This window comes from Perca fluviatilis, chromosome 17 (assembly GCF_010015445.1).
Source record: "Perca fluviatilis chromosome 17, GENO_Pfluv_1.0, whole genome shotgun sequence".
NCBI lineage: Eukaryota > Metazoa > Chordata > Actinopteri > Perciformes > Percidae > Perca > Perca fluviatilis.
The window spans coordinates 29443160-29460474 of NC_053128.1; the positions used below are offsets into that span (position 1 = coordinate 29443160).

Sequence of the window (17315 nt, forward strand, 5' to 3'; positions counted from 1 at the left end):
ATATTCTCTTTGTTTTAGAATAAGTTGCCCCTGACAAGTGTATTTATTAAAGAAAGATGGTTTTGAATGGATATACTACACGTTGACATCCAAAGTGCAACACAGACTCGCACTAGCATTGATTTTTATTGACCTGATGAGAATATGAATATGTTTATGTCCTGTATTCAGGTATCTTGCAGTCTTAATATTAATGTTTAATGTGTAGTGAGTGCCTTGAAATTAAAGACACCATTTAAACACGACTGTGAGGTTGTTGGTTTTCTTGCAAAGCGTAATATGGCGCTTTTTTTGTTTGACAAAACAAAAGAGGAAATCTGGAAGTAATAGTTTGACGTATTGTGAAATATAATTTGATGTAATTATAAAGACTAGTTCCCTCTTCAGTTTTTCACAATTCGATTATTTTGCTTTCTTATCGAGACACTCACGGCTGTACGGTAAATATGCTACGGCCTGCCCTGTTAGCTTAGCTTAGCATCGAGACAGGGGAAACAAACCCCCTAAAACCACAACATGCCGTTTTTACACTTCAGTTCGTTTCCAGATTAAACAAAATATAAATAATTATAAGGTGAGTTTTAGAGGTGCTGTAGGCCGGAGCCAGGCTAGCTGTTTCCTCCGACTTCCAGTCTTTATGCTAAGCTAAGCCACTGCTGGCTCTGTGACTTTATGTTTAACATCGAGAGCAGAGTCAATTGTTTCATTTAACTCTCTGCAAGAAAGCAAATTCTCAAAATGTTAAACTTAACTTTAAAGCTGCAGTGGGTAGAAACCCCCCTCCAAAAAAGCCAGAATTTTGCAGTAGAGTGAGACGTCTTTCTGCAGCTCTCTCTCTCTCTCTCTCCACTCTTTGTTGCACGCCCAGAGCAGCCAATAGGAACACTCTCTCTCTCTGAAATGAACTGTGATTGGCCAACGTCTCCCCTCACAGCTAGATTTTCTATAGCCTGATAAAGAGCCAAGAGGAAGTACAGAAGTCTGGTTTTCTCCAAGGGGGTAAGTGAGCATCCGTAATTCTAGGCTAACATGCCATCACCTCCCGTTAGCATCCCATTGACTCCCATTCATTTTGGCGCCACTTTGACAGCGAATAACTTTACATCTGAAGCGTTTAAAGACTATTTGTCCGTTGTTTATTTCTAAAGAAACGCGACAATGTATAAAAGGCTCCATTACCTTTTATCTCACGTTATGGCTCCGTAGCAGACGCTTTTATAAAAATAGGCTAACGATTGGGTCATAACCACATGACTTACTGTCGCCAGTAGAGGAATTACCGTATAGTACAGGAGAAGCTTGCAGGCAGTTTCGACTTACATTAGCTACTTAGGTTTAATTACTAATGTTAACTAGCATGTTAGTGATCAGTAATTAGCCTGTGTATGTTATCTCCTTACATATACCTACGCTCTCCGTCTCTGTAAGATTGGGAATGATTGAGATTTCTCTCGGCACAGCTACCAGAAGACTTCACACTTTCAGACAGGTTGCTCACGTCACATCTACGTCGTCTCTCTCAGTTGGAGGCTGCTCAGTAAAGCAAGAGATCACCGGAAAAGTGACTTCACTGGTCTCCGTCGAAGTCTGTATCCATGTCTTCTACTGTCTATGGTTTTCTGTCAAACTACTTGAATAACATGTTAAAAGATTTCTTTGGATTTTTTTTGTCCAATGACGCCAAAAATAAAATGCCTACCAGAGCTTTAACTCAGGGTCCAGGTCCTAGATGTTGTTTATCTCAGTCTCTCTCAGCAGACAGAGTTTGTTGGAGAAGCGAGAAGTGGTTAAAGCTCCAAGAAAAGGCTCGTTAGTGGAGTTCAAACGACACATCAAAGTACTGTTCCTACCAGATTTGGATGAAGAGAAGAATCACAAACAACTTTCAGCCAATATTTTTAAATTTTCTTTATTATTAGAATTCCCTTAAGTGACATTGGAAGAAAAAATGAGGTACTGTGCCTATGAGACAAAGAAAAATGAGATTTATAATCATGACACGATGAGATTGAAAAAAAAAAAAAAGAAAACTACATTTTGATGTATGATTACCGAGGAGGGGGAAAGAAAAGAAATAAGATAGTCAGACACCAGACCTTTTACATATTCCTATGAAGTGTTTTGACCGGAGACACTTGGGAGGACAAACTGTATTTTATGTACATATCTGAGGAGTGTAGGTTGTATTCGACAAAGAGAGCGCTGACAGCAACGAGTGCAGTCCCCCCCCCCCTCCCGAGCAACATGAGCAAACATCTGGCCATCAAGCATACATCAGCCTGAGCCACTGAACGGCTGAGATAACCTACGAGAGATGCAAAAATGATCCTCCCTTTTATACTTTGTGACCGCTGTGCCGAGACAGATAGATGAAAACAATATTGTAGAAATGCAAACTAACTACGCACGCTACCGGAAGATTCCACCACATTGATTTCACCTACCGAAAGTCACGAAGGATTAAAAGATCACTCAGGAGCATCTTTCACTGTCCCTGTAAAGCAGTTTAAAATATGTCTTTAATATGTCTATAAGTCTTTACCGCTCAACTTAAAACCCACCTCGATATTCCAGTCATTCGTTCATGAAATGGGCTGTAACAGAACATTTACATGGATTCAATAGTCCAAAGATTGCAACAATACAGCCAAAAGGGCTCAAACTGATAAATAACAAAAGAGAAAACTCCCATTATATATTTTTTTTAACCAAGCAAACAAGCTTTTAGCTCTGCATCTGCACTTTTTCATCCTTGCATGCTTTTAACGAAGGCGGGAACAACCGAATACAGAGGCTACACATTTACACCGACGACTACTTCATCCAAAAGACCTACGGGGAAATAAATAGTTTCATTCCAATGACCGTAAAACCTGCTAATAATCCACCGCTATGCGCCGCCGTCAGTTTTAGGACCAACAAGCTCACGGCTCCTCTCGGAGGTCGATGCTGAGGCTCGACTGTTACTGTCAGAGATTCTCATGAAACGTGTGAACAGGTGGGAGGAAGTGTGAGGGAGGGGAGGGGGTCCAGAGAGAAGACACATGAAGGTGGTGGTGGGGCGGAGGAGTGTGTTGGGATGTGGTTTGGGTCTTTTCTTTTCTTTGTTCTCTCCTCCTTTACGCCTCCAGCTCGAAGCCCATCCCGACTTTGTGTCCGCCGGCGTTGAAGTTCTTCCCGTCGACCAGGGCCGAGAGGGTGACCTTCACGCCTGCAGCCAAAAGGTAAGACTTTATAATACCAAATATAAAATCGGTTTAAGACTAGGGCTGCACGATACACGAGGAAAATATGTGATGTGCGATAACGTTGTTGAATATCGCAATAACAATATTACTTGCGATAAATTAACAGATATTAAAATGTTGCTGCTGCTTTCAGTATTCTTGTACAATACAACACATTGCTTGTTGAAAAGGGAAATCATTTCTAACGTTCAACAAATTGAACATTGAATTGACAATAAAAAAAGAACAACGGTTACACTTTAAAGTGCAGTTCTCTACTGATATTTTCTTTCAACTAACTCGTAATGTCTAGTGCGATATGTCGCAACCTTTCGCGATATGTATATTGCGCCAGTTGATATCGCAATGACGATAAAAAACAATATATTGTGCAGACCTGTTTAAGACCTGTCTGACAGTCATATTGGTCAAAGTACTAAGTACTAAGCTTTCTTTTGGAAAAATCTGAAGCTGTATGCACAAACAAAATTCAAAAAATAACTCCATCATAACATAAGAACTCCTACGTTTTTGATTTTTTGTAGGTAGTGTGATTTGTTGAATTTTCCCATCAAATGAAGAAAATGTGTTCAGATATGTAGCTGTATGTATGTATGATATCTGCAGTGGTGGAAGAAGCATTGAGATTCTTTAGTTCAGTAAAAGTACTAATACCTCACTGTGAAAATACTTCACTACAAGTAAAAGACCTGTATAAAACAAACTTGACTTAAAAGTATGTACTGCTCTCTCTCTCCGTTCTCTTGCTAGCTTGCTCCACCACTTTGTTTTATCTAACGTTAGCACTGCTCCACATAGCGCTCTAGGGTACTGTAGCTGTTGTTATAGCAACAAAAGATGCTCTTGGCTGCTTTTTAGAATCAACACGCTGCCAGCTTGAACATAGCCTTAATATGCATTTTCCAGCTGATCCAAGAGGCTTATTAAAGACGTTATTTAGCTGAACACGGAGGAGAATGTTTTCAACACGTAAAGGAAGACTTCATCCTTCAGTTTATCACAAACATTCAACATCAACACATCTGGAGATACGTGGTTTTCACTTTTCATCTGAAAAGTAACTAAAGCTGTCAGACAAATGTAGCGGAGTACAGAGTACATAACTATGTAGTGGAGTACAAGTAGAAAGTAGCATAACATGGAAATACTCCTCAAATGTGCCCCACTGAGGAGGACTCCAGGTTGTATTTAGATAATTTGCGGTGAAGAGGAGCCTACCTGGCCGAAGGCTCTGGGTGTAGCCGACTCCGATCAGACTGGCATTGTTGACTTTGGCCTGCGGGGGGTAAACGTGACAGGACATGAAACATAACGGCGCAATTGTTTTCTTTTGAGCACTTTGCACTGTACTTTACAACAGAGCCGTAACCAGGCACTCACAGACAGAGAGGTGTCTTTATCCAGCTTGTATTTGGCGGCGATGCCGAAGCGAGTGTTGTTGCTGCCGGCGGTCCAGGCCAGGGTGACCGCCGTCTCCAGCTCGTCGTTCACCTTCTGGTAGATGGAGCCGCCGAACTCGGTCCCGTCGTTGCTGAGACAGAGAAGATCAAGAGGCGTTCACGCACACAGATTTATCAGGGTCCTCCCTGGGCACGACATCATACGCCTGATTTGCATATCGGTGACGTCATCGAAGCTCAGTGGAGGTTTTTTAAAGATTATTTTTGGGGCCAGTAAGTGTCCCAGTAAGCTATTTCAGTGAGACAGCATGCACAATACCAGGACCTCTCCTAGGTGGAATGCAGCCATCATTAATGGTTTAATACCAGGGCCTCTCCTAAGTGGAATACAGCCATCAGTAATGGTTTAATACCAGGACCTCTCCTAAGTGGAAGGCAGCCATCATTAATGGTTTTGAATACACCTGTGCTTTTCCTACTGTGACATGTCAACATGTCTGCCGTGGAAAAAGGTCTTATTGCTCCAGACTGTTCATAGCTCCCTGCAGAGCCACGGTACTCTCCCCGTGACGAGTAGACTTTATCTGATGCGTTTAAAAACCACAGGAGCACTCACACGTTGGTGTGCAGCTGGAAGTCCCCTGCCCTGTATCCCAGGGCAAAGTTGTTCTGGGCCAGTTTGGACTTGGCCGTGTCGAAGGCCATCTGGTAGCCGGCCAGCCAGCCCTCGTAGCCCAACACGGCAGCGGCGTGGATGATGGGACCCTCGAAGTCAACGTCACAGCCCAGGTTCACAAAGTCGCGCTTGTAGGCCGTCTTCAGCTTCCCGCTCTTCTTACTGAAAAACAGATTCATAGAGTTTAATAGAGAGTTTAATTTATCTCTAATATTCATCGCTCATATGTAGAGCTGTGAAGATGAATGGATTAATCATTAACTACAATATTTGGTTTGAGTAGTTTTTTAATGGAAAAAAAAGTAAATTCTCTGATTCCAGCTCGTTAAATGTGAATACGTTCTAGTTTCTGTGACAGTAAACTGAATATCTTTGAGTTGGGAAACAAGACATTTGAGGACGTCCTTGAGAAATCAATTGACGGATGAAGTGACTTTAAAAATAATCGTTAGTTAGAGCCCAATTCAAATGTTTCTTATCATCACCAAAAGCCAAAGAAAAGACCAAAACCAAGAGTGAAAGTATCTCAGTCTGCCCCAAATACTCACTACTAAAAATATAACAAATGCACCATTTCCTCCCCGTTTTATAAAAACTACAGAGAGCAGCTGTTTTAGGTCATTACTAAGAATTTGTTACAAAATATAAAACCATATATTTGTGAAGATTTTCAAATTAGGTAAAAAAAAAGAAAAGAAAAGAATCTAATTCTCCGATGTGAAAACGTGTGAAAACAGCAGCTAGTTATTGACCAAGAGAACAGAAACATGAGTTTTTACAATAGCCTGTATAATATTAATGGACAGCGAATCCGGTTCGGCAAAGTGCTGCAAATGCTGAAGTGCCTTAAACCTGCATCCTATCTGAACTCCAGCAGGGGGAGAGACGTGCGGTTGCAAAAGTAGTTTGGTTTCTGTAGAAGTCTATGAGAAAGTGACCCACTTCTCACTTGATTTATTACCTCAGGAAACATCTTCATAATGAGTTTATGGTCTCAATCGCTAGTTTGAAGTCTTCTGCAACACAGCATGATGTTCATTCTTTGAAATATGGTCTCGTTGATTTTAAAATCGGTGATAAAGCAGGGGGTGTTTTAGGGCGTGGCTATGATGTGATTGCCAGTTCGCGGCCTGTCTTATATGTGATATAACTATGGGACAAAGATCTATTTAAAACATAGCGAAGCTAAATCTTACCTGGAATTATGTAGGCTAGCTTTCAGCAGCAGTTGCATCCAGATTGCCGACGTAACGAGTGTAAGCAGCGTTGCCAACTTTCAGCTAACGTCACAGTCAGATACCGCCCAACAGTCTATGGCTCCTCCCTCACTCCTCCCTCACTCCTCCCTCTCTCCTCCCTCTCTCCTCCCTCTCTCCTCCCTCTCGTCTAAAAACTTCACATCTGCAACCAGGATGGCTGCGCCCGTAACGGCAAAATTGGCGACTCATAGCAGAGCTCCACAAACCAAATGGGTGACGTCACACACGCTCTGTCCATTAATATTTACAGTCAATGGTTTTTACCAGGCCTGACCCACAGTTTATACTTATTACGTAACGTTCCATGTAATCCCACGCGGCGTGATACAAATAAATGTAGTCTCACCCTGTGTTTGGTACAAAAGACGTATCCAAGGCGACCTTCAGTCCTTGAGTCAGCTGTAGGTAAAGTAACCACAGACCGGTGTGAGACTCAAACAATGCTATTGTATCAGTTTGCAGAAACGAGTGTGAAGACTTCATGTTACTGGAGCGTACCTGGTCCTCCACAGTGACCTCGGTAGCCAGCGTGTTGTCAGTGTTCCACTTCTGGTTGAAGCTCAGGCCCAGCTCCTTCATCTTGTACTTGGTCTCCAGGCTGCCGGCGGCCTTCCCTGTGTCCGTGTTACTGGAGCCAGATGTGTTGAACTCCTGACAGGAGAGGACGTCAAACATTACTGTTACTATACTATATCATTCCTTATACTATAAATACAATTGAATTGAATTAGTGTTCCAGAAGCAGAGGTGGAAAGAGTACAAAAATATTCACTATATGTAACTTTTACACGTTTCTGAAACTGTGTAATGTTCAATCTGATGATTGTTAAATGACCTGTAACAGCAAACAAGACTAACAGGGAAAAAAACGCTAGTTTTTTATAGTTTTTAGTAAATCATCTGCCCGGGTACGATTTTTGCCGCGAAGAGCACACAATCTGACGGGTCACAGATTTCGGTGTAACACCGGAAAAGCCTGTTAGCGTATCCAGCCAGGTAAAGGGTAGCAGGAGATTTCTTTATTTAGGCCTAACTGTATTTTAATGTTATTTTAGAAGCTATCTGTTGTAGTTATGGCTGATACTTGGGCAGGACCATCACGGGAAAGAAGGAAATTAAACAAAGAACAACTAAAAGCTAAAAGGGAAAGTGAAAGACAGATGGAGACAAATACAGGATTGTAAATAATTCAAAAACGTCCCCCAATTGGCCCTCAGGTATGTAATATGTCATTTAATTCATAAAATAACTTCAGATTGCGCCATGTTGCTGTACGTCAGTAGCCGACATTAAATTAGGTCCCCCTTCCATTTAGCGCGGACGTTTTATTCCTTTTAGTCCGTGTTTGTGTTGGCCTAATATTTTCTTTTGCTTTGTCCCCCTGTAACGTTACTTGTGTAAAGCAACCGTGGGTTTCATATAATGCGCTATATTAATCTAAATTATTATTGCGTTGGTTGCTACAACAACCTCTTAATGCTTTGGCTCGTGACACAGTGACGGTGATACCCTGGTTTATCTCACGAGACATCCAAAGTAGACTAGTACCGTATGCAACACTGGAAATGCAACGAAATGCATCTGTAACTTATTCTCTTATTGTAAATTAATGATTTTCTGTCTCAGTAAAACATTCATTGCGACTATATGACCTCCCGGTAACGCTAACTCAGTATTCTACAGCAGGCAATACAGCACCGTAAAGAGAAGAGCTTTACCACAGCAGGTGGGGTAAAAACACTACCGCTTTAAGTAAAAGTAGGATTACTTTGATTCACTTTTACTTAAGTACAAGTAGATAAAAATCTAGTCAAGTAAAAGTGAAAAGTAGTTCATTAAAAATGTACTCCGAGTAAAAGTTACTTTACTTTCTTTTTTTAATAGCGTAAAATTACACATTTTAAAAACTACTTTAAAACTAAAAGTACACAAAAAAACGACTCAACTACACTAACACAAGTAATTTGTTACTTTCCACCTCTGACCAAAAGTCAATCGGACACAAAATAACCACAGGAGGACAGATTATATCGTAAAATATCCAAAGCATTCACAAAATATAGAGAGAGACCGTGAAGATGAGACAAAACTTAATAATTATTAAATCCTACAGACATAAATTAAAGAATATGAGTTAACACATGAGACGATACAGCTGACAGACGAGCAGACGTTAACCCATGCAGGACATTAGTAACACGTGTGAAGAAAAAAAAACATGCGGAGACGTTTGATGAACATTATGAATATGACAGAGAGCATGTACAATCATGTACAATTCTCAATTTGAGGCAGATTTAGATATTTTTTGTTTTTTCCATCGTCGGTGTATTTTGTCTTATATAGGCCTTAGTGGTCCCCTAATACTGTATCTGAAGTCTCTTTTATATAGACCTTAGTGGTCCCCTAATACTGTATCTGAAGTCTCTTTTATATAGACCTTAGTGGTCCCCTAATACTGTATCTGAAGTCTCTTTTATATAGGCCTTAGTGGTCCCCTAATACTGTATCTGAAGTCTCTTTTATATAGACCTTAGTGGTCCCCTAATACTGTATCTGAAGTCTCTTTTATATAGACCTTAGTGGTCCCCTAATACTGTATCTGAAGTCTCTTTTATATAGACCTTAGTGGTCCCCTAATACTGTATCTGAAGTCTCTTTTATATAGGCCTTAGTGGTCCCCTAATACTGTATCTGAAGTTCTTTTATATAGACCTTAGTGGTCCCCTAATACTGTATCTGAAGTCTCTTTTATATAGACCTTAGTGGTCCCCTAATACTGTATCTGAAGTCTCTTTTATATAGGCCTTAGTGGTCCCCTAATACTGTATCTGAAGTCTCTTTCCCGAAATTCAGCCTTGGTGCAGAATTCCAGCCACTAGAGCCAGTCCCACAATGAGCTTTCCTTAGGATGTGCCATTTCTGTGTCTGTAGCTATTGAGGAGGAGAGAGGGGGGGGCAAGGTGGAGGGTGGGGGTGTGGTCTTGACCAACTGCCACTTTGCTCGTTTGAAAGCCATTATGCCTCTCTCTCTCTCATGGGGGGGGGGGGGAATTCTCTGGGTGGGCAAAGCAGAGAAAGGGGAGGTAACCTTGCTCCTTATGACCTCATAAGGAGAAGATTCCTGATTGGTCCATCTGAGCTTTCATTTTCTCAAAGGCAGAGCAGGATACCCAGGGCTCGGTTTACACCTATCACCATTTCTAGCCACTGGGGGACCATAGGCAGGCTGGGGGAACTCATATTAATGTTAAAAAACATCATAAAGTGAAATGTTCATGCCATGGGACCTTTAACAGGATCGGAGGAAGGTGCAATATGTATCTATGTATGTATGTATGTATGTATGTATGTATTTATGTATGTATGTATGTATGTATGTATGTATGTATGTATCTATCTATCTAGCCAGCCAGCCAGCCAGCCAGCCATTATCTGGCAGGAAAATTGCAATTGGATTTCTTTTTTCCCCAAATCGTTCAGCGACAGATGACAACATTATGTCACCTGTTTTAAAAAGCTTGGACACTGTTACAGAAGTAGAGTAAAACCTTTCACTTGTTGTCCAAGTTTATCAACCGGCAGGGTTCCCCCCCAGAAAAGTTGTTAAGCCCGGTGGCAAGTATCTTTTTTTTTCCACAGACTGACGGCAGCATTAACCTAGAGCCCAGTCGTTGCTGTGATAACAGAATCAGTAGTGTAATCATGAAATTGAGAATGCACAAAAAGCTATAAGACAGATTCCATAGGGCCCTAGATTAGGTCAGTGCTAAAAGCTTTACTAGAGATTCAAAAAAAGTTTCCAACGGACTGTAACTGTAGTTTAAAAAAGTACATTCAAAAATAATTCCCAGTGGCTTAAGTGTTACCTTGCTTTTTCTTTTTACTATTCATTGACATTTTAGAGACCAAATGATTAATTAATTAATCAAGACAATTAATTGACATAAAAATGAGGCAATTGGACCGACTCAAAGACTCTACAAGCTAGATCTAATTGAGAGTGACGTGACAGAACGTAGAGATGAAATAATAGTTATAAAAACACATTGATATTCATGCTGTATGAGTGATTATCACAAAGACAAAAAAAAAAAGAGAGAAATAAAACATGGATGGTGGTGGTCAGTGTATGAATAAACAGCTGTCAGCTCTGGCACCGATCTTACCATCTACATTAGAGCGCGAGCAGTCCGGTACAGAAGGCAGCAGCATGGAGACAGAGCAGCGGTTAGGAGACAGAGAGAGAGAGAGAGAGAGAGAGAGAGAGAGAGAGAGAGAGAGAGGGGGAGGGGGAGGGGGAGGGGGAGGCAGACAGGCCACAAAACAAACACACAGGTTTGTCATGTTTTCTTTAGAATAGAGCACAAACAAGTTCAGCCAAGCAGGTCTGCAGCAGCACCGTTCCTGGGAACCTGGAAACCAGGTTCCAGCAGGGTGCGGGAGTTCAGGGACAAAGATGTGCAGACTGGAGGCTTATTTTGGGGGTGTTAGGGTTAGATAGTGCAGCATGTTTGCCAATGTGACGGCAGGACCAGGGGAAGGCAGGGAGATGCACTAGGCACAAAGCATCTATTACATGAACAACAGGTAAAAAGAGAAAAGGGTCCTCACCACTCCGCTTTGTGATTTAGTCTTTAGGTCCAGCTTCACAACTCCAAAGCCTGGTGGATTTCAAAAGACAAGAGTTGGGTTGGGTTGTTGTTGGGTTTTTTTTGCAGTATTTGAGCGGGAAAGGGTTGTGGCTAGAAGGGTTTAGCCGAGAAAATATGGCGCCAACGGTTAACCCTTGTGTGTTCTTCCTGTCGGCCATGCAACGTTTTGTTTTTCTGGGTCAACATTTTTAAATTAAAACTTTTTCTTCAACATTTTGTTGTTCTTTTTCAAAACTTGTCACTTTAGTTGATTTTTTTTCCCAAGTTTATTTTCACTTTCCCGGACATTTTTGTAAAAATGTTTTCCCCCCAAGTTCTTTGTCACTTTTTTTTTTAAGATATTTTTTGGGGGGATTTTTCCTTTATTTAGAAAAGCTGAAGAGATACAGGAAACAGGGGAGAAAGAGAGAGAGAGAGAGAGAGAGAGAGAGAGAGAGAGAGAGGTGAGATGACATGCAACAAAGGGCCACGGATCGGATTCGAACCTGGGCCGCTGGACAAGGACTGAGCCTACATGGGGCGCGCGCTCTACCAGATGAGCTATAGTCTGCCGTTTTGTCAATTTTTATAATTTAAGTTTATAATTTAATAAGTTTGACATTTTGGAAAACATTTTCTTTGACAGTTGGGTTTAAAGAAACCAAAATTTCTGATATTGAAACTTTTTGAAAAAATTCAACTCAAACTCAACATAGAGGGCCCGGGTTCGACTCCAATCTGCGGCCCTTTGCTGCATGTCGTTCCCCCCTCTCTCTCTCCCCTTTCATTTCTTCAGCTGTCCTGTCGAATAAAGGCCTAAAAATGCCCCAAACATTAATCAAAAAAATATATAATAAATAAATAAATAACACTCCTGAGGAACAAGCATGGGTTTCCTGGGTGAAAGTATTTAAATTATATTATTATATTAGATTTTGCGTGACTTCCGGCCGTAGCTGTATACCTTCTAGCCACAACCATGAAAAAGGGAGTCCAATATGAAATCAATATGAGCATCACACTTAACTAAATGACTTTCCTCAGAGGATCTGATCCCCAGTGGACTTCTTTAGCAAGTTTTGTCTTTTTGAGTGTTATTTATTTTAATATGTGCTCTAGCTTTTCCAATGTTTTGGACATAGATTTAAAAATGGAAATTGCTTCTTCTTTTTTTTTATTTTGTTTTATTGAAAAACAACATTTTCTCAAAGGGAGGGCCCTTTAGCCCTATGCCAAATACAGGCACCCAAGTCTTTTACAAACCTAGGGACGCCGCAAAATAAATCAAATACAAGAAGATTTAAGGAGTAGTTTGACATTTTGGAAAACACAAGATTTAATGTGGTGCTTTTGCATGATTCTTTAAGTTTTACAGATCTGAATTTGAATCGAGGACAGCTCCACCTGTCTGGTCCCCGTTCACGATAACACAAATGATTTTCCAGTAAAATGATTTATATCACAATATACATTAGTGCTGCACAGTATATCGTTGTTTTATCGTCATTACGATATCAACTGGGGCAAAATACACATCGCAAAAAGGCTGCGACATATCGCGATAGACACTCGATAGGGATTGTTGTGTTGCCTGTTATATTCAATTTGTTTGGTGTCTGAAATGATTTCCTTTTATTCGTTTTAAATTCAACAAGCAATCTGATGTATTTTAGCAGAATACTGAAAGCAGCAAAACGGAGTATACTTAAATATCTGTTTATTTATCATGAGTAATATCGTTATCGCGATATTCAACATTATCGCATATTTTCCTCATATCGTGCAGCCCTAATATATAATATATATATATATATATATATATATATATCAATATATCATATATCAATATCTAATTGAGAGTGATATATATCAATATATATATATCAATATATATATATATATATATATATATATCAATATAGATATATATATATATATATATATATATATATAGATGCTTGCTTTTGCAGTTTGCCCCACTGTCACCAATATTAACTGTTTAATCAATCTATTTATATCATCTGCACACTAGCAGAACAGCTCGACTCCCTGAGACACCTGATTTTTTCCTGACAGTAAATAATTCAGTCTTTGGTCTTAGACCGTATACTCACCGTAGCCCTTGCTGAATATGTCCTTGGCAGCCTTGCCCAGGTCTGAGTATGAAGGAGGGACAGCCATCGTGTGCTGGAGGAGAGAAAGTCATTAATGTGATCGGAGTCGCCCACTCTCATGTTTAAGCCACACGTATTACACGTCAGTCAAGTTATGTGTTGTCATGTGCACAACAATTACAGCGAAGCAGTCGTTGGCAACCTCCTTATTTCTCAGGCTCCCTCCAACAACGCTAATTAAATATGTATATAGAGAAAATCTAAGCAGTGTTTCCCACAGATTAGAATTTGTGGCACGCAACAATCAAGTATCAAAAACTGAGGAGGACACGCTGTTGGATGCTGTCCTCCTCTCCTACTCTTCCTTCAATGCCTAACAAATCTATCTCTTTCTCTCCCTGACCCTGTCTTTATGATTGGGCAGCACTGGCTGAAGTCTGAAAATATTGTAAAACAAATTAATAACATAACTGGTTCCACTGGTGGGACTGTTGAGCTCTGTTTCAGACCGATACCTCCGGTTCAGGCTGGTCCTCATCCTCAACACGTGGATTTTTTCAGTGTAAGAGTAAAAAAAATTACCTAACATTATTTATAATAAGTTTATTTGATTCACAGCTGCTACAAATCGTGTTTTGACCTCAACAACCCAACTGCATTTTACCGCTAACCTGCGACTAGTTAACTTTCTAAAGCGGGCCCCCAATCGCTTGTCTGCTAAGAGTCGGGTCGGGACCCCAGCGTTAACACGCTGACAACGTTGTATTCAGAATATCAAATATTTTTATATATTATATATTTTTATAGCACCTTTTAACGTGTGATTGTGTGAAGGTGTTCACGAGATACCAACCGTTCCTGAACTGGTGAATTTCGCCAGCCGTCTTCTCTCGTTTTGATGGAGAGAGACGCTGTGTGTACGGAGGGGAGGGGCTCTGTGTATGTGTGTGTGTGTGTGTGTGTGTGTGTGTGTGTGTGTGTGTGTGTGTGTGTGTGTGTGTGTGTGTGTGTGTGTGTGTGTGTGTGTGTGTGAGAGAGAGACGCATGAGTGACAGAGAGACGGAGGAGAGCAGGAAAGGAAAATTTCAATATTATAAATTTAAAGATTTAAATAGCATTAAAAAAAAATAATAATTAATAACGAAATGCAATATGTGGCGGCCGGTGTTGATTGTATGGCGCACTGCCGCAAATTAGTCTATGTGTGGGAAACACTGATCTAAGACATGAAACCCTAACCTAACCCTATAGTGCAGAAGTTAAAATGTAGGGATAAAATATAACATTATAAAAATATAATACTATTGGTGTTAGACAGTCATTAGACTAACCCTAACCCATGTAAACAGGATCCTAGTGAATGTATGTGTGTGATTAGAAGACCCTAACCCAATCTGCAGATTCTTTTTTTTGTTTTTTTTTACAGTTTTCAGCTGATCCAAAATGAAAATCTGTAGAATTTAGCAGACTGTTTTTATGCTTGAGGTGAACATGTGTTAACATTCTGAATATATGTGTGCATGTATGTATGTATGTGTGTGTGTGTATGTATATTATATATATATATATATATATATATATATATATATATATACACACACACACACACACACACACACACACACACACACACACACACACACACACACACACATACATAGTATATTTCTTGTATTTCCTGTATGTGTGTGAGTGAGTATGTGTGTATGTCCTTGCTGCTGTAACACAGTGATTTCCCAGTTTAGGATTAATAAAGTCTGTCTGTCTGTCTGTCTGTCTGTCAATCTATGGACCTGGGGGCCACCAGGCTTGCAATACACCAGGGGACCCTGGAAGGGAACACGGTGTTCCTTTAGAGGCTGCTGGGATGCTAACAACATATGAGCTCTGCGTCCGGCTGAACCAAGAAGCTAATGGTACACATTAAGAGTCAAGCACCCGGAAATATGAATCTAACCTTGTATATGAGCACAAAGAATTACATTTCATAGCTAATGTACCAAGTCTTATAGATTATTTGAAATGTTATACTGTTGTACTATCCAATGTATTACGTTATATTATGTTACTACCTTTCACCTCATACTATTTACCAGTTTGCACTTTATTATCTTATCAATATGTTACAATTTGTGGATCATTAATCACACTGCTGTCACTTTATTATTTATTTATTATTTTAGTGGTATATACTTCTTCTTGTGTATTACTTTTCCTTTCTCCATTGATCTGTATTGCTGTCCTACAACCTGACTTAATGAAGGTTTATTTGATCTTATCCTGTTCGAGCATCAGAACAAAAGGCTCTCTCAAGGTTGTAAAAAAAAAAAAAAAAGGCCCTCATCCTTGGGATGCTGCTGCTGGAGATGTGTTAACTGTATGTACATCCGGTTTAGAAAAATATCCCATGTGCACAATGCTGTATTTTCTGCATTAACAACTGCTTGGTGCTGCATCTCTTATATGGGACAAAGGACAGCAGATGGGCCAGTTAAAGAGGGATGGGGGGTTGACAGACTGCTAGCTAGCTAGCTAGCTAACTGCTGTGTGAGCTGCAGTAACATGCTTGCTTGTTAATAAAAGGATGACTGATAGATACTGACATTAACTACCTGTTATAGCTAGTTAGTTAACGTGCGTTGTGCTGTTCTTGCACCCCAAACACATGAACGCGCATGCACGCACACAAACACATTCACAGGCAGTTAGACAGCCAAAAACCCAGCTAATAAAGTTGCTAAATACGTGGCTAACATTAATCTCTGCACTATCACAGGAAAAAAAACCAAGGATTACACTGTGCATTACAAAGCTAAATATCATTACATAACAGAGCTAACGTTAGCTAAATCGCTAAAGATTCTAGGCTAACCTTGGACAGAAACGCACTTATCAAAGCAGCAATCAGTAACGTTAACGTTTATTGCAATGCACGTGCAATAAAGCTAAGCGCTGTATTTAAGATTAATACGCATAATTTGTGTCTCCTTACCGGTGCAAATGTGTTTGATAGGAGTGTCCGCAGAGCCTGGAGCGTCCCTGGTCGCGATGCTGCTGAGTGGACTGACAGCTAGCTTAGCTTAGGGGAGACAGGGCACAATGAAGGAGACATATGGAGCATGCGCGGTGTCAGTGAGAAAAGCGTACAAAGAGTCAATACAAAGGCAAGAGAGTAATCCTACAGAGCACAGCCACACCCGAGCAGTTGTATATGAGTGAGAAACGTTTATTTGAAGGGAATTCAGGTACAGAAAATGTCCAAAAACATATATAAGGGATACAGAAGCGCTCCAGGTCATTGGGCCCGATTGCAGGGGCCTCTCACCCTTTTGGGGCCCCTCCTTTGTGCCTGACCCAAGAAGGATAGGGCAAATACGGCAAATATCATAAATTCAAGTTACAATATAACTTTATTGACACTGTACTAGTCCAATGAAATGCCGTTTGAAGCCTTTAGATGCCTAATTAAGGATAAAAACTATAAAGTATAACACTGAGTATACTGTAAGATACAAAATGAATACTGTGTATACACAAAATAAAGTGTCCAAATGAACACAGAATGAAAAATGGTCATTAAATTAAGCCAACTTTCCTGCCCTTTATTAATGAATTTAATTTAATATTAAAAACAAACTATTAAGACCTTTAAGTTATTAAATGATTTGACACAAACTCTGGCTTTATTAAATGTAATTGTCTTATTATTTATTTTATGGTATTGTCTTTCCTTTTGTTCCTGTCTTGTAATTTCTGTTCTATGTATATGTTTGTACCTTTGTTGTATATGAACTTCTGTACAATAAAGAATTAATTATAAAAAAAATAAAAAAAATAACAGGGTAAGCCAATCAGAGGCAGAGTAAGGCAGAGTTGGGCGGGACATGCCTTCGCCATCCTAGAAACGGCAAATTCGCGGACCAGAGTCGGACAAACTGGAGATTGTTTCATCGCTTTTTGCAGCAGAGAATCTCTCCGGTCCTC

At 40.2% G+C, this 17315-nt stretch overlaps 1 protein-coding gene across 2 annotated transcripts; it reads right to left on the reverse strand.

Moving 5' to 3' along the window:
* Window positions 1-1901: 1901 nt before the first annotated feature.
* zgc:56235 (uncharacterized protein LOC393186 homolog) lies at window positions 1902-16471 on the reverse strand. 2 transcript variants are annotated; one of them, XM_039780611.1, is made up of 10 exons: window positions 16324-16471; window positions 13332-13404; window positions 11198-11247; window positions 10753-10755; window positions 7082-7234; window positions 6930-6982; window positions 5265-5486; window positions 4629-4779; window positions 4467-4524; window positions 1902-3211 (listed from the first exon to the last, which is right to left on the reverse strand). In XM_039780611.1, exons 2-10 carry the CDS (start codon window positions 13396-13398, stop codon window positions 3120-3122), a joined length of 849 nt encoding a protein of 282 aa, XP_039636545.1. In that variant the 5' UTR covers window positions 13399-13404; window positions 16324-16471; the 3' UTR covers window positions 1902-3119. The 2 variants fall into 2 exon arrangements, with proteins under 2 accessions (XP_039636545.1, XP_039636546.1); XM_039780612.1 differs by lacking the exon at window positions 10753-10755.
* Window positions 16472-17315: the final 844 nt, after the last annotated feature.

Excerpts from the sequence above, each read along its gene's own strand:
- zgc:56235 (XM_039780611.1), bottom strand. The coding sequence starts at position 13,398 with ATGGCTGTCCCTCCTTCATACTCAGACCTGGGCAAGGCTGCCAAGGAC. Across the intron at positions 11,248-13,331 it reads CATATTCAGCAAGGGCTACG|GCTTTGGAGTTGTGAAGCTG; the intron begins GTGAGTATACGG and ends GAAATCCACCAG. Across the intron at positions 5,487-6,929 it reads TCTTTTGTACCAAACACAGG|TAAGAAGAGCGGGAAGCTGA; the intron begins GTGAGACTACAT and ends TCTGTTTTTCAG.